This window comes from Calliphora vicina, chromosome 3 (assembly GCF_958450345.1).
Source record: "Calliphora vicina chromosome 3, idCalVici1.1, whole genome shotgun sequence".
NCBI classification, from domain to species: Eukaryota; Metazoa; Arthropoda; class Insecta; order Diptera; family Calliphoridae; genus Calliphora; species Calliphora vicina.
This window is the reverse complement of record NC_088782.1, coordinates 12,653,644-12,676,671: the sequence shown is the minus strand read 5'-3', so window position 1 is coordinate 12,676,671 and position 23,028 is coordinate 12,653,644. Positions and strand designations below refer to the sequence as shown.

At 30.9% G+C, this 23,028-nt stretch overlaps 1 protein-coding gene across 1 annotated transcript in view; it reads right to left on the bottom strand.

The window, feature by feature from the left end:
* Positions 1-1,859: 1,859 nt before the first annotated feature.
* LOC135954069 (uncharacterized) overlaps positions 1,860-23,028 on the bottom strand; it is a 35,447-nt gene continuing 14,278 nt past the window's right edge. The window contains 10 exon segments of the mRNA XM_065504124.1: positions 1,860-1,955; positions 4,574-4,663; positions 4,801-4,963; positions 9,275-9,429; positions 9,831-9,953; positions 10,194-10,354; positions 10,439-10,636; positions 10,811-11,005; positions 16,731-16,895; positions 21,585-21,690. Coding sequence (XP_065360196.1) covers positions 1,860-1,955; positions 4,574-4,663; positions 4,801-4,963; positions 9,275-9,429; positions 9,831-9,953; positions 10,194-10,354; positions 10,439-10,636; positions 10,811-11,005; positions 16,731-16,895; positions 21,585-21,690 — 1,452 coding nt within the window.

Genomic DNA, 23,028 nt, shown 5'->3' with positions numbered 1-23,028 from the left:
CAAATAAAAGCAGTTTAGTGGTTTAAAAATTACAACAACTCTTTATTTATTCAAATTTAGACAACAACAGTTTAAATAGTCTCTATGTGTTTTTATACCCTTCATCTTCGTGAGAAGGGTATATATAAGTTTGTCATTCCGTTCGTAATTTCTACACTTTTCATTTCCGACCATATAAAGTATATATATTCTAGATCCTTATAGATAGCGGAATCGATTAAGCCATGCCCGTCTGTCTATCCGTCAAATAACTTACATACACCGAGAATCGAGAAAATCGGTCCTCAAATGGCTGATATATAAGAAAAAAACCAGGACAACCTCGATTTTTTACCTTTATTTGGATTACTAAGTCAATAATATAGACAGTATGGATATCTAATAATAGATATTTCAAAGACCTTTGCAATGACGTATATAAGACCATAGTAAGTTGGACCTACAATGGGTCAAAATCGTAAAAAAATATATTTTAACCCGATTTTTTTTTCACCAAAAGTTCTTTTTCGCTAAATATTAAAAAAAAAAAAATTTTTAAAAAATTTAATAAAACAATTCAAAAAAAAATTTTTTTTTTCAAAAAATGAAAAAATGGAATAAAAAAAATTAATTTTGTTTACCTAAAAATATTTAATATTTTTATTTTGAAGTATAATTTGGTGAAGGGTATATAAGATTCGGCACAGCCGAATATAGCTCTCTTACTTGTTATACAAATACTTTTTTATAATGTACAATAATACACACACTTTATAATGTACAAGACAGTTGATGTTAACTCTAACAGCGCCAATGATAATATAACTACTGACGGCAACCGCTGCCACTATTTAAATAGCGTCATCTTCCTTTCAGTAGCTTCATGAAAGATCTGATCAACTCAAAGCTTTAATTCAGAAATGTTGAGATACATGATGAACCTTGAAACCAGCCGTTAGAAACCGTTATATTTTAGAATTCAAATACAATTTCGTAACAATGTTGGAACAAAATTAGAATTTTTTAAAAATTTTAAGCTTGTAACCGACAAATTGTACCCCTTGAACCGCCGCCGAGGTACTGTGACTGTGGCAGGTTCTCATCATATTTAGTATTAGAACTAGGTCAGGTCCTTGCCACCTAGCACCAGTCACATGACAAGTATTGGGTAGTTCCCTTCCCCCTAAGGTGATTTTTAAACAATTTCAAATAGATTTAAATGTTATTTAAATCTATACAATCTACTAAAATTAGTTATTATGAATGGTTATTTATAAATAGTTTTTATTTCCCAATTTACACAGAAAATGTAAACAAACATTTTTATTAGAGACAAATTTTTTATTATCATTGGCAGCCAAAAAACCAGAACCTCATTTTCCAGTTTTGAACACGCGTAATTGTAATAAAACATCATAAAAAAATATTAAAGCAATATGAGCTTGTATATTTTATGATCTCTCATAACTCATAAATGAAAGTTAGTCAATAAAAAGAATTATATTCAATATTATTATTAGCAAAAGATTAAAAAGTTTTATATGTACACACACTGGCATTAAAGTCTTTATAAATTTTAATAGATTTATAAATTGATATTTTATTGCCCATAAAAAATTAACTTTAAAGTAACTTCTATAATGTTTTTATTTATTTATTTTTTATTATTTAAACTCTTAAGAGATGTCCTCAAAAACAAAATTACATCAAGTATTTACTGAACATGGTTGTAAAAAAAATTTTAGCACTCTATAAAAATCATTCAAGTAAATAAAACATCAGCTACCAAAACGGCAGCTAGACTACAACCATCCAACATTATGGTCTTCAGCAGGAGTCTCTTCATCAGCTACATTATTAGATAGAATGTATGCATCCATTCAACCCTTTCGTTGACTGCAGAGTGGAATTGAAACGTCAGACGTATCGACTTGATCCAAAAGTACCAGCTCGTATATGACCAGTGTGCCAGCCATCTGTTAAAGTCATAAAAAACCATCAATACATCCATGTACAGCAAGGAGATGCGAAAAAAACAAATACACAAATATTGTGATGAAATATAGGGAAGGCATTCTTTACGAAAAATCAAGTTTATCGATAACCCAGCAAAAAAATTAATACAAGCAGAGAACTTATATGGTTACCGTACAATACAAAAATTATTGAATAGATAATTTTCGTAATTGAAACACAAAAAATAACAAAAATGTGTTTTCAATTACGAAAATTATCTATTCAATAATTTTTGTATTTGAAATTCCACCAATAACGAAAATTGTATATTCAATTGTCAAAATAATCAAATTCAAAACTCAAAATTCAATAGAAAAATCAAGGAATTTTGTGTATGAGCAAATGAATACTTGATTTTATTATGAAATAATTGAAACCAGTTCAATATGTGACAAATATTTGAATTGAAACGGTTTAAGAAATAGTTTTTTCTGTGTAGTTTTGGTGTTATAATAACAAATTTAAGCAAAAAATATATTTTTTACTGGAAAATAGCAAATTTGTTTGTTTTAAAAAAATCATGAAAAATCCAAAACGGCAGAAATTGTACAGATTTATTACTTTATCGCAAATCCACATATAATAGCCACAAAAGGAGATATCGATCATAAAAATCGATTGAATCTTTTCAAATTTATTCACAATTAAATGAATTCGCTCATTTTCACAAAATTTTAATTTCTTGTTTGAGATACATAAAATTGAGTAGTTAATGTTCTTCTTTCGAATGATTGAATTTTGAAAACATTTTCCCCATGCTATGTGCAAATTTTCATATATATATTGCGTTTCAATCGGCTCAGTAGTTTCGGAGTTATAAAAACAAATTGAAGCAAAAAATATATATGTTTTAAGAAAATCATGAAAAATAGGAATAATAGGAACAAAATGAGATATCGATCACAAAAATCGATGGATTCTTTTCGAATTTCTTCACAATTAAGTGAATTCGCTCATTTTCAGAAAATTGTGGGCCTAATTCAGAAACACGAAAGGAAATCGATTTTAAAATTTTTTTATGAAAATCACTCAGTTTTCAAAAAATTTTTGAGTGGTTTTCATACCAAAATTTTAAAATCGTTTTCCTGTGTTTCGTGTTTCTGAATTATGCCCTGTATGTGCTTACAAGCGTATACTTTGAGTGTAAATTTTACATGTGTTTTTATACCCTACACCACCATAGTGGGGAGGGTATAATGCGTTTGTGCAGATGTTTGTAACGCCCAAAAATATTAGTCTAACACCCACCTTAAAGTATACCGATCGACTTAGAATCACTTTCTGAGTCGATTAAACGATGTCCGTCCGTCTGGTTGGCTGGCTGGCTGGCTGGCTGGCTGGCTGTCCATGTAAACCTTGTGCGCAGAGTACAGTTCGCAATTTTGAAGATATTTCGATCAAATTTGGTACATATTACTTTTTCGGCCCAAGGACCAAGCCTATTGAAACTGGCTGAAATCGGTCCATTATTTCACCTAGCCCCCATACAAATGTCCCCTCGAAATTGGACTTTATCGATCATAAACGTTTAATTTATCTATGTATCTACACAAATTTCGCTCCAAATAAGTTTTATATATACAAAATTCATGTCACCAAATTTTTTTACGATCGGTCCATAATTAGTCATAGCTCCCATATAGACCCGCTTCCGAAAATCACTTTATCGTGCATAAATCGTTTAAAAATGTTGGTATACACACAAAATTCAACATAGTTAACTTTAATATAGACATAAATCACACGACCCAATTTCATGGTGATCGGTCCATAATTGGTCATAGCTCCGATATAAGGCCAACTTCCGAAAATCACTCAAAAATATAAATTATTGATATTTTAAAAGAAAAATATTTTTACTCATTTACTTGGTGTAGGGTATTATATGGTCGGGCTTGACCGACCATACTTTCTTACTTGTTTTTTATTGAATAAATTCGAAAATAATCCATCGATTTTTATGATCGATATCTCATTTTGTTCCTATTACATGTGGCTTTACGATAAAGCAATAAATCTGTACAATTTCTGCCGTTTTCGATTTTTCATTAAAACAATCAAATTAGCTATTTTCACGTAAAAAATATATTTTTTGCTTCAATTTGTTATTATAACTCCGAAACTACTGAGCCGATTGAAACGCAATATATAAACGGATTAAAGGTTATGTAAACCTAAAAATTTTTCAAAGTTTATTTTAATAACATCGGACTAACCCTTTTTGAGTTATCTTTAATTATGTGGAGAAATGTCTAAAAAAATTTATAATTTTACTTAAAAATTTAAAAAAAAAAATCCATCCATAGAAATGAAAAATTTTACCACAAAAGGTGAAGCCTTTTGTTGCTCTTGACCTGTGTAATATATGACCATATTACAGACCACAATATAATTTGACAGCATCCATAAAATCCAATCATACTATTATACTGTTCGATTATGGTCACCACAACCATATATTTTCTTTGCATTTAGAAAATTAATTATTAAGCTGTGATTTGTTTGTATATAAAGTCAAGCATATATGGAATATTCATTTCTAAACATTTCACTGGGTTATGCGTCAATCCACACTTACAGCAAACATCAAACGTCTGGTAAGGAAAAAGAATCCTCTGCCACTTAATGCAAACAAATCAGACACAATGACTTCATTAAGTCTTTTAAGCTAAAATCAATATTTAAAAATACATTTTTAACACAATTCCACTTCAATAAATTTAAACAAATTTGCAATAAAACTTAAAAAGTTTTAAAACATACCCAACTGCTGGACTTATTACACATAAGGACTTGCATACATACCTCTAAACACCAGTGAGCTGTAGGAATTTCATACATGGATGATATAATCTCATTGGCTGTATCATTAATATTGGACGCAGTCAACATCATGTAATATGTACGAAACGCTACATAGGCCAAAGAAAACCAAAAATACAATTCCATCATAAAGTTCTCGCGTCTTCTGTTTATAAAAAAAATAAATTAAAGTTGCAAATATGAGTAAAATTACTGACTGTACGTTTCCACTTGAGTTGGATCAAAAGAAGTTCATTTGCACAAAGTAATTTGCTATATTATTATACCCTACACCACCAGAGTGGGGAGTCGATTAAACGATGTCCGTCCGTCTGGCTGGTTGGCTGGCTGTCCATGTAAACCTTTTGCGCAAAGTACAGGTCGCAATTTTGAAGATATTTCGATCAAATTTGGTACATATCTATTGAAACTGGCTGAAATCGGTCCATTATTTCACCTTGCCCCCATACAAATGTCCTCCCGAAATTGGACTTTATCGGTCATAAATGATTAATATATATATGTATCTCCACAAATTTCGCTCCAAATAAGTTTTATATACACAAAAGTCATGCCACCAAATTTTGTTATGATGGGTCCATAATTAGTCATAGCTCCCATATAAGGCCCACTTCCGAAAATCACTCATGAGTAATATTTTGAAAGAAAAATTTTTTGGCTCATATTCGGTATTATATGGTCGGGCATGACCGACCATACTTTCTTACTTCTTTTTATATGTATTTTACTCATGAACAAAACACATCAACACAGTGGATTTGCTGCAAACTGTTTCTTCTCTAACATGCTTATTGTGTTTTAGCGAAATAAATTTAAAAATTAAATGTCATTTGGTAATGAATATTCAACAAAATGGCATCAGTAGTAGATCGTTTTTCTTGTATACCAAAATTAAATTAACAGTTAAACTTTACTCTAAAATACAAAATGTCATACTATTTGGGTATTCACAAGGTAGTCGTAAAGTCGTATGTCATAAAATAATAATTTGAAAAATTAGACTGCTGTCAGCAACCCTCATAAGTAGAAACATTTTAAATATTTTTTTTAATTTTCATTTCAAAATTATTAAAAATTAAATAAAAAAATTTTAAATTTTTAGTGAAAAAAATGTTATGCCAAATTTTTTTTTTAAATTTATTAGTGAAAAAAAAAACTTTATGATAAAAAATTTGTTTGGTTAAAAAAATAATCGGATTAAAAAATTATTTTCCCCATTTTAACCCATTGTAGGTCCGACAGTTTTTCCCTTTCGACAAAACCATTAACACAGCATAAAAGGTCTTATTATTTTACGACTATTTTCTTTGAAGCACAAGAACAATTTTTTAAAAATTTTGTAATTTATGACAATATGACCTGATAGCACACCGTGTGAATACCCCAAATATGTTTGGCTGAACCATACTATGATTTTGCTGTGGTTTTATCAGCTAACATGGTTGTGGTGGAATCATAGTATAGTGGAACAGAATCATGTTATGGTTCTGCTACTTTTACAAAATGATCGTCGAACCATAATATAAATTCACATGATAATATATGTTTGCCAATAAACAAATAATTATAATTAGGGATTAAATTATGGTTAAGAAGGATCATATTATGATATTTAATGATACTGCACTATTAAAATAATAATATAATTTGACAGCAACCGTAATATGAGGCGTGCAGTTACCTAATTTAGGCATGTTTAATTGATTTCGAAATTTTGGAATTATAAAACAGTTAAAACTTTAACATGATTTGCTCAAATATGCCAATCAATTAAATACAACAATCGCTAAATTGCGGAATGAAAAATAGTAAAATTAAATCTTGTTTAGAGCTTTGTCTTTATATTCTAAAAAATTGTTACCAAGTAGTGGATGTCACAAAATTGTTTTTTGCATATACCGCGGTTATTATTCTTCCTACGATTTTATGAGTTACTACATTTATAGAGAATAAAATGTGCTATATTTTGGTAGCAGACAATGTTTGTGTTCCATATACGGTTTTCTAGTTATAGTAACATTTGACCTTCAATATCTCGAATAACTGACAGGTGATTTGTGATGACTTTTAGCAAAATATTTAGGCACATTAACAATAAAAACTTTACTTAAAGTTAGCTCAAATTATAGGTCTTAATATTCCGTTGAATAGTATGACACATTATTATTTAGTTTGATTAAATTTTTGACTTGTAATTTTGTAAAATTATGACCTATAGTTAGTGCTTAGAATATAACAGGGACCGTAATAAGTGATATCAAAAAACTTATTTTATAACAGTTATTTTGTGACTTTAAAAATAAAACTCCATCTGAAACAGTTACTTTTCAACGTAAAAATAAAAGTTCACATAAAACTCTTAAAAAAGAGTTTTAAATAGCCGTCAGAAAAAACTCATTTGAGGAGTTTTATTTTATCCGTCAGAAAATAAAACTCATTTGAGGAGTTTTATTTTTCCCGTCAGAAAATAAAACTCATTTTATGTAAATTTACACCTAAATCTTGCCGCTGCACAGTGGTCGGTGCTGTATGGAGTCGGCGGCCAAAAATACTTCCAGTGTAGGTATCAACTTGTAATTTCGGTCACGGCTTTATAAATATGTCAGAACTGTTTAATGATAAAATGTGAGTGTTTGATGACTCATATCCACCCCCTACCATACCTTAGCATCCAAATTCACCACATCGCTCAGTGCGAGGTTATGACATTCTAGTTAATCATAATTCCATATCTCGGTAATAAATAATAGTACATTTATAATTTTTGGTACAATATATAATAAGGATATTACACAATTTTTTTTCAAAAATGGGCGTAATTGTACAACTGCCATACCCACTCCCCATATAAGTGAAACTATAAACTTTTTAAAATTGATAAAAAATTAAAAATCAATAAGAATTCTTACTAAAAAAAATTGCAAACTAAATCTGGGTGTGGTCCGCCCGCTCATGTGAGTTTAATAAAATCGACTCCTTTTAGGCAAGCCAATCAGAATATGTATTTTGAACTTTTGTTTTTATACGATTGCATTTCTGACAAAATTTTGAAATTTTTTTGCAATTATAATTTGAACGTGTTTCTAAATTACTTTCTTCAAATGTGTAGCCCTCATTTTTAATATAGTTTTTCACGACATCCTTCACTTTTCGAGCTTTTTCAGCATTTTAAGCACCAAATATCAAAAATATGTGAGCGCGAAAGTTTGCAATTATAAGATGTGACTACTGCAAAAACAATTTATAATAAGAACCAAATTCATAAAGTAAAAATATTAAAAGTCCGTGGAAAAGAAAAAAAAACAAACACAATTCTTTACATGCATAACAATAACAAAGCAACGCGAACATAAACTAACAAAACACCTCACAAAAATTCAAAGTTGGACATCGAAAACAACGAGGCCGCTTTGGTGTATGGGACATAAATCAAAGAGATGTAAAAGGATGCAGCTGAAATTTTCAATTTTAGAATCTTGGAATATTAACTAAGTAATAAACGAGAAAAAATCCCATTGGAGACATCAGGGGGGAAACACAACTAAAACTCTAGTTGAAATTGAAATATATGGTCGAACGAACACTAAAAATGACACTGGGCAAATATTAATTTTATAAAAAATACACAAGAAGCTAAACACATTGTAATTATCTTAAAATTAAGTTAATACCTTTCAATTCAATATTCATTTTGATTTATTTCAAAAAAACATTTTTTTATATGGTTTTAATTAATTTAAAGTTGCGCTTAATTTTCCACTTTTTCACTCTGCAAAAACCAACTGTCAACATGCTCTCACTTTTGAAGCTATTCCTGAAGAGTATAGTTGGAATAAAACAAAGACAACTATAAATTTTAAAACCTTGTTTTTATAAGAAATAGTGATGACACATTTGGTGACAAACTTTTCACTTTGTTTTTTTATTTTTGGCCTATGGGATGTGCGCTGGTCAGATCATAACAATTTGTAAAGCACCTTGCATTGCAATTAAATAAATTTAATTAAAATAAAAACAAGTTTGATTTTAAGTTGCTATTGTTTGATACCTATTAATTAATGGTTATTTTTCTTAAACAAATAAATTACCACACACATTATATCAGATAGACTCAATAAAGAAAGATACTCAAAAAAAGTAGATAATAAACGAAAAGAGTTTTATTTTATGACGCAAAAGAATAAAAATCCTCAAATGAGTTTTTTTTCTGACAGGAAAAATAAAACTCCTCAAATGAGTTTTATTTATGAAAGAGCACGTTAATACGAATCCATTTAGGTCTCCGTTGACTCTAACATAGAGAGTTTTTGATTTTCAATTTTCAGGATAACCGTTATTTACGGTCCCTGGAATATCTTTAATAATATTTGTTTCACAGTCTTTCATTCCACAGTAAAAATCATGTTGATCATATTGTGGAAAAGCTCTTTAAGAAGAACTAACTATTATAACTTACTGAAAACTGTGAAAAATTTGCACTGCCAAAAAGTACAAATTCTGAGCTGAGGATAACAGCACCAGGGCGGATAATTTGTCATCGTATTGTCCAAGTAGTTCGGCGAGAGTTAAAAAATCATTACGTATTTTTAGCCAGAATTCATTTGACATATTCTTCATATTTATAACAAAGGATAAGAAAAGAAAAGAAAAGGGGGAATATTTAAAATTAATAATAAGAAAAATAAGACACATTTGTAATGAAATACTAAGGAGTGCGTCGATAAAAAATGTAATATGTAAAGTTGTATTAAAAATTATTGGAGTAAAGGAGAATTAAAAGTAAAACCATTTATTGTTGTATTTTCAATTCCAGATTCATATTGAACTGTGTGACTGATTCGAGGGGCTATTAAATCTCCCATATTTCTCAAATGTAGTTTAAGAACTATGAGAGAATTTGTATAGTTTGTTGTTATCAACATAATTATATACTTTTATTGGTAGAATTTAATTTTTAGGAAAATATGTACTTTTATCGATGCCCTCCTTAATATGAAAATTAATCCAAATACCTTTTTAATGTGACGTTTAATGCAACAGTTGAACTGACGAAATCGTACCGTCAAGCCAAGGCAAATAAGAATCAGAAAAATATCAATGAAATTCCAGGCAAATGTCATAGATATTGTAATCCACTAAATGTAATAAGAAATTAACAAATTAATAAAAAATTTATTGTATTGAAATTACTCTAAAATCTACAACATAAATTAAAATAAGCTACAGTGCAGTAAAGTAATGGTGCTATTAACATTATAATAAAATAAATGTTGTTATAATATGTACATATGTATATCTACCATTAGCTAAGAGTGCTACTAATGAGTAAACATCAATGAACACATTTATTAAAATTAGATTGCAAATTAACTTACCTGCAGCAATGGTATCAACCACACCGTGTAACCCATCAGGGAGAAGATTTGCAAACGTTCTCTCACATAATAGTTGTGCCAGAAACCTACCGTTAAATTACACTCCTTAATTTGTAAATAATTACTGTAGATGCCGCTGCTAACATAACATAAATGTTCAACTAAAATGCAAACAAAACAAAAAAGAAAATGTATAATCGAAATAACATTGTAATAAAAAACAACAATTTCCCCAAATGACTTACAAACGGAACCAACCAAAAACGCACAGCCTATGATACGTATACGCTGACTGAACTTTTTGGAATCTTTGCAGGTGTAGAGATGTTGGGAAAAAATTTGTTCCAAGCGGCGCGTTGACTTAATCAAATTTGGCCAATTACGTGAGAGACATAGAAAAACAATAAAGGCACTTAAGCATTCAATGCTAAAGCTTAAGGGACCTTACAATAACAACAACGATAACAACACCATGGCATTACAAGAAGATAGAAAATAAAAAGAAGAAAATAAAACGATAAGGATAATGATAAGAAAAACAAATTATTTTATTAGAGTTTATTTTTCTCGTTTTTTTTGTTTTGTTGTGTTTGTGGAAGGAATTATCCGATACCCACCTGTTGTTTTCAACTTTAAGCCTTGTTCCGACACCACTTTAAATGACAGACAACAGTCCATTGTTGCAAATCCTATCATTATTATGGACACCAATACAGGCAATGTTAACCATTTAAATTGTACTTGCTGAACATCGGCGTTTGCCCAAACTCCCATTATGGGTAAAATGCCGAAACAACGAGATAGAACTAGAACTGTAAGGTATTTAAGGGGTAAGGGGTTATTTCTAAATAGTTTTTGATCAAAATGTTATTGAACTAGGATGATGTAGATTAAAAACCGAATAAGTAAGAAAGTATGGTCGGTCAAGCCCGACCATATAATACCCTACACTAAGTAAAAGAGCAAAAAAAAATGTTTCATTTAAAATTTCAATAATTTATATTTTTGAGTGATTTTCGGAAGTGGGCCTTATATGGGAGCTATGACCAATTATGGACCGATCACCATGAAATTAGGTCGTGTGATTTATGTCTATATTAAAGTTAACTATGTTGAATTTTGTGTGTTTACCAACATTTTTAAGCGATTTATGCACATTAAAGTGATTTTCGGAAGCGGGTCTATATGGGAGCTATGACTAATTATGGACCGATCGTAACAAAATTTGGTGACATGAATTTTGTATATATAAAACTTATTTGGAGCGGAATATGTGGAGATACATATATAAATTAAACATTTATGACCGATAAAGTAAAATTTCGGGAGGACATTTGTATGGGGACTAGGTGAAATAGTGGACCGATTTCAGCCAGTTTCAATAGGCTTGGTCCTTGAGCCGAAAAAATAATATGTACCAAATTTGATCGAAATATCTTCAAAATTGCTACCTGTACTCTGCGCACAAAGTTTACATGGACAGCCAGCCAGCCGACCAGACGGACGGACGGACGGACGGACATCGCTTAATCGACTCAGAAAGTTATTCTAAGTCGATCGGTATAATTTAAGGTGGGTGTTAGACTAATATTTTTGGGCGTTACAAACATCTGCACAAACGCATAATACCCTCCCCACTATGGTGGTGTAGGGTATAAAAATCATTTGTGGGCCGATTTTCCCGTAAGCGGGACTATTTTGGATTTATTTATCTATCAATCAAGTAAGTAAGTTATTTAGGGGCTTCGAAAACTTGCAAAAAATTTTAAACAATTTTACCTTTTTTTCCCATGTTCAGGTCCATAGGTAGCAAACCGTTCAAAATACAAGGAAACAATCAACTACAAAAATGTTATTAAGAAAAGACTAAAGGAATTAAGTGTTTTGGACCATAAACTATTAAATTATTATAAACATACTTTTAGGCAGCTTTAAAAAAAATTATTCCTAAATTTATTTCGAATTTTTTAAAGTTTTTTGCGATTTTGATCTTGAAGATGAAGTTTTTTTGCTTTTATATGTTCACAATTTTTGTTACTTATGACAAGGGCTACAACTTTGCCTCAGAGAGTAAATAAAAATTCTGAACTATTGGCAAGATATGAGCCAGAGAAAATTATAATTTTTTTGCAAAAATTACACAAAGGCCCCAAATTTTTGGGTGCCCATAAAAAAATGCCTGACTTTGGGCAATACTTGGAGACACGGGACTTTTTTTTTGGTTTTTAATCATATAGTGGTGTCCATATATGATTATACAGTGGTTGACAAAACAATGGAAAGTTTTCCAAATAATCCATATGTAGCCCAAAATTTAAAATATATTTTTAAAATAAAATTTTTTTAGTATTTTACTTGTATAGTTTTATTTATATAAATTAACTGAAAAAAAACAAACAACATAATTAATTATATTCTGAAAAAAGGGAACAAAATTAAAAATATTCACTATTTCGCTACTGACAAAACAATGGAAACTTTTAAACATCTGCAAGAAAGAAGTGTAAAACGAAAATAATATTTAAAAGAACGATGTAAAACGCATCGTTTACAGTTATTATACCCTACACCACCATAGTGGGGAGGGTATTATGCGTTTGTGCAGATGTTTGTAACGCCCAGAAATATTAGTCTAACACCCACCTTAAAGTATACCGATCGACTTAGAATCTGAGTCGATTAAACGATGTCCGTCCGTCCGTCTGGTTGGCTGACCGGCTGGCTGTCCATGTAAACCTTGTGCGCAGAGTACAGGTCGCAATTTTGAAGATATTTCGATCAAATTTGGTACATATTACTTGGCCCAAGGACCAAGCCTATTGAAACTGGCTGAAATCGGTCCATTATTTCACCTAGCCCCCATACAAATGTCCCCTCGAAATTGGACTTTATCGTTCATAAATGTTTAATTTATCTATGTATCTACACAAATTTCGCACCAAATAAGTTTTATATATACAAAATTCATGTCACCAAATTTTGTTACGATCGGTCCATAATTAGTCATAGCTCCCATATAGACCCGCTTCCGAAAATCACTTTAACGTGCATAAATCGCTTAAAAATTTTGGTATACACACAAAATTCAACATAGTTAACTTTAATATAGACATAAATCACACGACCTAATTTTTTGGTGATCGGTCCATAATTGGTCATAGCTCCCATATAAGGCCCACTTCCGAAAATCAATCACGAATATATATCAATAATTTATATTTTAAAAGAAAAATATTTTTACTCATTTACTTGCTGTAGGGTATTATATGGTCGGGCTTGACCGACCATACTTTCTTACATGTTTTATTTTTAAATTCTGGTAATTTTTCACAATTTCTTTTTCTAAGTTTTTCGCATAATTGTTTTTTTTAATGTTAACGAAAATGGCTAAAGTTAAGATTTGTGAAGACTTAAAAAATAAAATAATTAACGATTTTAAAGCTGGTTTAAAACAAAAAAGTATCTGTGACAAATATTCAATAAATAAATCAGCAGTTTCAAAAATTATAAAGAAATTTCGTGAGACCGGTTCTGTAAAAACTCAACATTTAGGTGGAAGACCTCGTAAGACTACTCCTAGACAAGATAATTTAATAGCGAGAGAGTTCAAGAAATTCCCAAAAATAACTCCTCGAGAGGTTGTTAATAGCCTTAAACTAGAAATAGGTACCCGAACAGTTAGTCGCAGGGAAAATGAGGCTGGTCTTGGTTGCTATCGTCCTGTGTCTACAATTTGCCAGGGATACAGAAATGGAATACTGTCCTCTTTTCCAACGAATCCAAATACAATTTAAGAGGCAGAGATGGGAGAGCATTTGTAAGATGGCCAAAGGGAAAAAGATTAGATCCAAAGTACACAAATAAAACTGTAAAGTTTGGCGGTGGCAATATTATGGTATGGGAATGTTTTTCAGGGCAAGATATGGGCCCAATTCATATTATAAAAGATACCATGACATGTATAGGATACAGAACCATATTAAACGATGTTATGTATCCATACGCTGAGGAAAGAATTTAATTAAATATGTCCTTTGTTTTTTGTTAAATTAAGTTAATAAAAGTATACAAATAAAATACTACAAAAATGTTACACACAGTGTAATTTAGACACAATTTTTCAACAAGATCGGTCAAGAACACTATTAGTTAGAGGGGGCCAAAATTGACAGTTTGGGAAAACAGATGTTTTTTCTCATCCATGTAACTTATTGTTCTTATCAAAATGTGTCCCAATTAGTTTAGATAGCTATTTCTTCAAAATATCGAAAAAAAAATATTTTAGATTATTTTTTGCAAAATCAAAAGAAAAACTTTTTTGACTTTTTCCAAAATGGGCCATTTTTTCTCAAGAGAAAGCTTAGGTCTTTTCCATGAAGAGCTTTTTGATCGCTTAGTGGGATATCACCAAAATAAAACATAACATTTTTGACTTTTTTGGAAAATCAAAAACTTTTTTTTTTCAAACTAGACCCATTTTTATTTTTTTGCTCAAAAGTAAGATTAGATCTTTTCCTTTAAGAAAATTTGTTTTAATAACTTAGTGGGATATATCTCAAAAAAAATGTTTTAACTCGAAAATTTTATGTCTTGAGTTACAAAACATTTATTTTGCTTGGAATACGTATATCGAATTTTGAGTAAACACAGCGTCATATTCGGGAAGTTTAGCTTTACTACTTTAATTTTAAACAAAAAGTGCACCGATTGCTCTCTCGGTTTAAAAGTACGAGAGATGGTTTTTGCGGTTCAAAAGGGGTGATTTTGAAACGAAAGACAAAGAATGCTCAGGCCAGCTAAAAAAGGATAAAAAGTGTCATACCTATTATGAGCAGCTGAAATCTGGCCAGACCATCACAGGAAACCTGCACTAAACGCAACTCATTCCTTTGAAGCGAGCATTGGATGAAAAAAGCCCAAAATATGCGGCCATACATGAAAACGTAATATTTCATCATGACAACGGAAGGTCTCACGTTGCAATACCTGTTAAAAAGTATTTAGAATGAAGTGGTTACGAAGTTTTCCTCACCCGCTTAATAGTCCAGACCGTGTCCGTGTCCCGACAACTATTTGTTTTGATCGATGCAGAACGCTTCCTCTGGGATATTCTTCACTTTGGCACAGAGTACCCGATATTGTCTTGATTGGTTATTGGCCTCAAAAGATGAGCAGTTCTTTTGGATCGAATTCCATATGTCGACAGAAAGATGGGAAACGATCATAGCTAACAATGGCCAATACTTTAAATAAATTAATATTATACAAATGTTTCAAAATAAAAGCTAAACTCTTTAAAAAATCCCGCATTTTTAAGTTATACATCCAATTGTAACAAAATTAGTTGATAATACAGATTTAACAGATTTGAATTTGGAAATATTAGTGGTAGTAATAGGTACACTTAAAAAATGTTCAAGTGTATCTATCAACTTGATCATTATACCCTACACCAGCATAGTGGGAAGGGTGTAATGCGTTTGTGCAGATTTTTGTAACGCCCAAAAAAGTATACCGATCGACTTAGAATCACTTTCTCGTCCATCTGGCTGGCTGTCCATGTAAACCTTGTGCGCAGAGTACAGGTCGCAATTTTGAAGATATTTCGATCAAATTTGGTACATATTATTTTTTCGGCCCAAGGACCAAGCCGGTCCATTATTTCACCCAGCCCCCATACAGATGTCCTTCCGAAATTGGACTTTATCAGTCATAAATGTTTAATTTATATAAGTATCTCCACAAATTCCCCTCCAAATAAGTTTTATATATACAAAATTCATGTCACCAAATTTTGTTACGATCGGTCCATAATTAGTCATTTTCGGAAGCGGATCTATGCTTCCGAAAATCACTTTAACGTGCATAAATCGCTTAAAAATTTTGGTATACACACAAAATTCAACTTAAATAACTTTCATATAGACATAAATCACACGATCTAATTTCATGATGATCGGTCCATAAATGGTTATAGCTCACATATAAGGCCCACTTCCGAAAATCACTCAAAAATATAAATTATTGAAATTTTAAAAGAAAAATGTTTTTGCTCTTTTCTTAGTGTAGGGTATTATATACTTTCTTACTTTCTTAGTGTATGTATATGCATTTTTGTTATTGAAAATTAAATGACAATTTCAATTTTCAAATCCCAGAAGATGTAATGTATCTCAATATAAACTAATACTTTTTTTTGTTTCACCAAAACTTTCATGCATGCAAGTTAAATAAACATGAAAATATAATTAGCACAACCACAAAAGATGTGGTGAAGCTGAAGTAATATTTCTATGCATATTCTGTGGATTCGAATTTCCCAGAATACCAAATAGTCTTCTCAGTAATAAGTCTCCACAGAAATCTATGAAGTGTTTTTGGAAATGCTGACCAAGGTTATGTTTCAATTTTAGTACGAAAATTATGATTTAAATAAATTAAACTCTTGTGCTTAATACTTAACCACAACTGTTGGCAATTTCCCTTTACGTATTCAATGAACTTGTCGATGTTAGTGTGTTTGATTTTATCACTTACATGGCCCCAGAGCATGATGTAGAGTGTTTTTAACACTTTTACTCTCATCACTTGACTGCACTTTAACTGGCAACATCTGCCATTGTGTCAAACGTGCTGCTGAAGTTGTTGCAACCGTCTTTGAAGTAGCATCACTAGTTGCAGCTGCTGGAGACATTGTGCTTTCTATACGTTATTTTCTCACTACGTGTTGAACAGTTTTTTAAGAGTGCATTTGTTAAACTAAATAAACGTTTGTTTAATATTTCAACAATGTTCCTTTTTACACTAGAAATTTTACACACATGTTGAGAAATATTGAAAACTTTACAGTTTTTTTTTATATTCTAATAGTTGGAGTGTTAGTAAGCAGAAGTGTAGTTTAGAACAGTGTTCGTTCCTTTAGTTTATTTTCGCATTTAATGTTCATTTATATTTCAAACAAAATGAAGTGCCACAATGTACGTTGTTGCATGACACATTTAAATTTACAGCATGATACAAAAAACAGTAATAAAATACAAATAACAATTGTAAGCATGTGAGATATAAATCTAAAACAAAACCCTAAACAGTTGGCATTAACCCTAAAATGAAGGGGAGTATCGCAAAATGTCACAATTGTAAATCATTTAATAATTTAATATTGACATCTGATTTAGTGCATTGTAGTAAAAGAACTTTAAACATGTTTGCACTCCATGATTTTACAATAAGTAGTTTTGTGTTAAAATTCTATTAAATCTTAAATATTTTGATTCTTGGAAATATAGTTGCCTCTAACACCTACGACTAGCAATGTATAGTTTTATGACTATTTAATGGAATACATAATTTATATAGAAATTTCCATGAAAACTAGGAAAATATTTGCCAGAATTAGGTTTCAGTGCAAAATGTTTATTAGCTTAATGCATAAAAGCGTATATTTTTGTTTAACCATTAATAAAGAAACCATAAAATCTGCTTAATAGAAAGCATGTGTACGTAAAACAGTGGATTGAATTGAAAATTTGTTGAAACTTTTTTTTTAGTAAACAAGAAAATTAAGGTATTTATTAGGTTTTTAATAATGTACAAAAAGTAATCTCCCTAGAAATCGTTGCGGGATTTTTTCAAGTTTTTAGCTTTTATTTTGAAACATTTGCAACATATAAATTTATTCAAAGTAATGGCCATTGTTAGCTATGATATTTTCTCATCTTTCAGGCAAAATATGGATTCTGAGCCAAAAAAAACTGCTGATCTTTTGAAGCCAATTCGATCTGAAGTGCTGCGTACACAGAGAAAGAATTCTGGATCGATTGAAACAATTAATAGTCGGACGGAACAAGGGTTAGGCTATAAAGCGAGCGAGGCAAAACTTCCCAGCCACTTCATTATAAATACTTTCTAACAGTTATTGCAACATGTGGCCGAACGTTGTCATAATGGAACATTACGGTTTCATGTCTGGCCGCATATTCTGGGCGTTTTTCGGCAAATGTTCGCTTCAAACGAATCAGTTGCGTTCGTTACAGGTTCCATTTGTTGGTCTGGCCAAATTTCAGCAGCTCTTAATTGATTGGACACCTTTGCTACCACCAAATACCACCTTAGCGCCATGGAATGGCTTTAGTGTCGATTCGATTGGTTGGTCAGGCTTCACGTACGATCTCTTACGCTTCGGGTTATCGTAATGGATCCATTTGTCATCGCAATTAATGATTCGGTGCAAAAATTATTTTCTTTTATAGCATTCAAGATGAGTTTCGGACATGCAAAATCGTATTTCAAGATCTCGCGGCTTCAATTCGTATTGGGTACCAATTTCCTTGATTTTGGATGAATACTGCTGCTCGCAAACGTTTTCAAATTACTGCTTGAGTAGCTAGCTCCCAATGATTTTCCAAGCTCTTGTTGAGTTTAACAACAGTATTCTTGGTCTTCAAACTTTTATGGCTTGCCTAGGCGATCTTTGTCTTCCGTTTCAAAATCACCACTTCTGAATTTCAAAATAATAGAATTCTTTCAAGAATACTTATCAAATCTGCCAAAAAATGTAAAAGTAGAAGACATTCAAAAACCAAATTTAAAAAAATAAAAAAATTACTTCACTTATTACACAGTAGAGTTCGTTTGTGACCAGGTCATTTCATTTGATTTTCGGGTACCATAATGTTACGAAATATAACGATTTTAACGAAATAACAGTGCTGTAATAGCAAACTGTAACATATCTGTGGGCATTATTAACATTGAATAAAAGCTTTCAGTTGACTATTGATCGTAAGTTTGCAACGCTGTTTGCTGCAACCGTATATTCGAATTCGAATATTCAGTTAAAGAACATTGTAGAAAGTACACCACAGATGGCGTATGTATTAGAAACCTATAGACAGTTAAAGAGAAATCTAGAGTACAGATGGCAGTGTTATAAATAGTGGCAGAGGTTGCAGTAGTTAGTGAGTTTAGCAGAGACGCTATTCGAATAAACATCAACTGAGTGCCTTAAAGTGTGCTGTATTTTTCAAGTGAATTCGTGTACATTATAAAGTGTGTCTGTATTTCTGAGAATTTATAAACGTGTATAAAAAAACATTGAGTGACTATTTAATTCTGTGGTTGTTGTACATTTTAAATAAATAAAGAGTTGTTACAATTTTTAAACTTTTATTTGCAATCAAAAGTATCCGGTTTATTTAAAGGAAATAAACCAAGCGTTTTGAAAAGGTTAAAACTTAACAATAATTTTTTTGATGGTTTTTGGGTAAATAAAAATAATGGCGTCCTTTTTTTTTGGCAAATTTTTACTCCTTGTGGTGGTTCAACGCACTTAAAGACGTGGATTTTGACAACATTTTTCTGTAGAGCAAAAACGTTTGAATCTATTGCAAATATGATTTCACCAGTCTATTCTACAGCAAAAATTAATACAATTGACATTTTTTGAATGCTTAAAAAAAATTTCCAAAAACCAACAAATCTCAATTTAAAAAAAAACAAGAATTTTAGTTTTTTTAAACATGCTCGATGAAAAGCTTAGCAGAACGGCATTAATATTTCCTTTCTATCACTAATCATTAAAAAGTTATTTGCGCCACCTGTTGTGGCTTTTTGGAACTTTGCGCCTCTACAAAAAAATTAGCTCAAAATCCTCGTCTATAGGTGCGTTGAACCACCACAAGGAGTGAAAATTTTCCTCAAATAAAATTTTTTAAATTAACTCTATTACACAGTGATACAAAAGTGAAGGAATAAAATATGTAGGGCTTCTTTCTCATATATCAATTCTGTAAATCACGTCACCAAAGTAATATTTTTTGTTTTATATACAAAATTTTCAAATTATGAAAGGCAAATTAACGCTTGAATTTTGGTGCGTTTTTAAAATTTTTGAAATTTTGTTTTTGCTTTCCAAATATCACTTTGTGATGTGATTTACAAAATTAGGGCCTTAAAATTTTGATCACTTCGATTAAACATACATTTTTTAAAGAAAAAAAAAAACAATTTTAAAATTAACTTCAAAATATATTGATTTTGTCATTCCGTTTGTACCACATCAAAGTATTTGTCACAGACCCACATAAGTATAAATATTCTGGGTCCTCATTAGATTCTAAGACGATCAAGCTATGTCCTTCCGTCTATATGCCTGTTGAAAAAACGATAAGGCTCAAACTAAAGTAGCTAGCTGACTGAAATATACCACAAATAATCTCTGTTGATAAGGTCTGTTTGGTACTGAAAATAGGCAATATCGATATATGATTTCACCTAGACCCCATAGAAATGTTCCCAGGAATAATGTTTGAGCAGTTATACAAATTTTTATTATGCGGCAATCCTGATAAAATTTTCACAAATTATATCTAAGTACTATGCAATTATAGGGTAAGTATATCAAAAATCGGACAACATTTGTCCCAAGTCCCCTTCAGAAAATGACTTGAACATTCATAATTGTCTTATAATAATTAATATCGTGATGAAATTTGGCACAAAAAAGTTTTATATGAAGATTGGACCATAATTGACCCTACCCTTATATCAGAAAAATTCTTTATTGTCATTCGTCACAGTCGAACATAACACTCTTACTTGTTTTCAATTCCCAATAACGTTGAGTTGATTGTCTTTTCTGCTTTGGTAACTACAGACTCAGTGAATAGAAATTAAAATAGAAGTCAAATTCCTTGCTTCATGTGCAATTTTTCAGCACTTCTGAATAGTAAATTCGTATTCTTTTTCAATATTTTGCAAATATTTTTTATTTATGCGGCCCAGTGTGCTTTACCAAAGACATTAAAGAGCGTAATTTGTAAATTGTACTCGTAATGGTTAAATTATAAAAGTCATTTGTTTTACTCATTGACTATTCGTCTAATTTGTGCTAATGTTTTGGAGACTATGACGTGTTTATGTCTCAGACAATAAAACTCAAGTTTCAATTTCTAATAATAACATCCTAATACTTGTATTATGGTTTATAAATGTTTATTAAGAACACAGTAGAATTCAATTACAATGAATTGGACTTATTAAGTACAACAATCTACTAGGATCACTTTCGAAATACCAATCGCAATTTAAAAACTAATTTCATGAGATTTGGCATATATAGTTGTTATATGCACTAGCAGGTGTATTTCATACTCTTTTACTTATTTTAAAAGTTAAAAAAAATTCATGGTTTTCTTTCTTTTCTAAGTTCGTTATAATCCAACTCCACTTTAGTAACAAAATATTCCATCTTAATGCAACAAATCAATAAAATATTTATATTTATTGTAATTATTTTCTTTATTTAGTTTGTGGACACAAAATTGTATTACATTATTACACATAATATTGTGTTTGATTTATTTTAAGAATATTGTTCAACATTAGCACTTGGCTCATCATAATAATGAGAACAATAATCGGTGATTTGTTTAATAGAACCCTGATTTATGACATCAGAAACCATTAATTGATAAGTGACAATGGTGCTGGCCATCTGTTTTAACAATAAAGTATAAATACAAATGTTATTTTAGATATTTGGTTAGTAATTAAAAAGAAATAAAAAAATATAGCTCTTCTTTAACTATACCCATTACCAGAGATAATGTTACGTCTTTTGATGAATCATTTTTATGCTGTTATAACTGGGAAATGTTTTCAAACAAAAAAATATTGTTGATTTTAAAAAAAAAAAAATCAAAACTACTACTAAAGAAATCAAACATATTTTATCTAGTCAAATATATGTATATTTTTGTTAACTTGAATAAAATTTACTAAAAATTTTTCAAATCAACAAAAGTTTAGTCAAAACAGATGTAACTCAATTACTCAAATTACCATTCCAAAGACAAGTTAATTTGAATAATATTTTTGTTAATTTGATAAAATTTTGTTAATTTAATTATCTTAAATGGAAACGATAAATCAAATTTATCGTCTATAGACTTGTCCATAGTCTAGTCTATTGATTCCTCCATAATATCGTTTATAGTCTCCTCCATAATCTCGTTTATGGACACGTCCATAATATCGTTTATAGTCTCGTCTATAGTCTCCTCCATAAATCAAATTTATGGTCTATAGACTCGTCCATAGTCTCGTTTCATATTGTCTCGTCGATAGTATCGTTTATAGTCTCGGCTATAGTCTATAGTCTCCTTCATAGTCTCGTTCATAGTCTCGCTCATAGTCTTGTCTGTTGACTCATCCATAGTCTCGTGTATTAACTCGCCCATAATATCGTTTAGAGTCTCGTCTGTTGATTCATCCATAGTCTCGTCCATATTATCGTTTAGAGTCTCATCTATAGTCTCGTCTGTTGACTCATCCATAGTCACATATTGACTCATCCATAGTCACATATTGACTCGTCCATAGTCTCTTGACACATCCATAGTCTCGTCTACTGACTCATCCATAGTCTCGTCTATAGTCTCGTCTATAGTCTCGTCTACTGACTCATCCATAGTCTCGTCTATAGTCTCGTCTATAGTCTCGTCTATAGTCTCGTCTATAGTCTCGTCTATAGTCTCGTCTATAGTCTCGTCTATAGTCTCGTCTATAGTCTCGTCTATAGTCTCGTCTATAGTCTCGTCTATAGTCTCGTCTATAGTCTCGTCTATAGTCTCGTCTATAGTCTCGTCTATAGTCTCGTCTATAGTCTCGTCTATAGTCTCGTCTATAGTCTCGTCTATAGTCTCGTCTATAGTCTCGTCTATAGTCTCGTCTATAGTCTCGTCTATAGTCTCGTCTATAGTCTCGTCTATAGTCTCGTCTATAGTCTCGTCTATAGTCTCGTCTATAGTCTCGTCTATAGTCTCGTCTATAG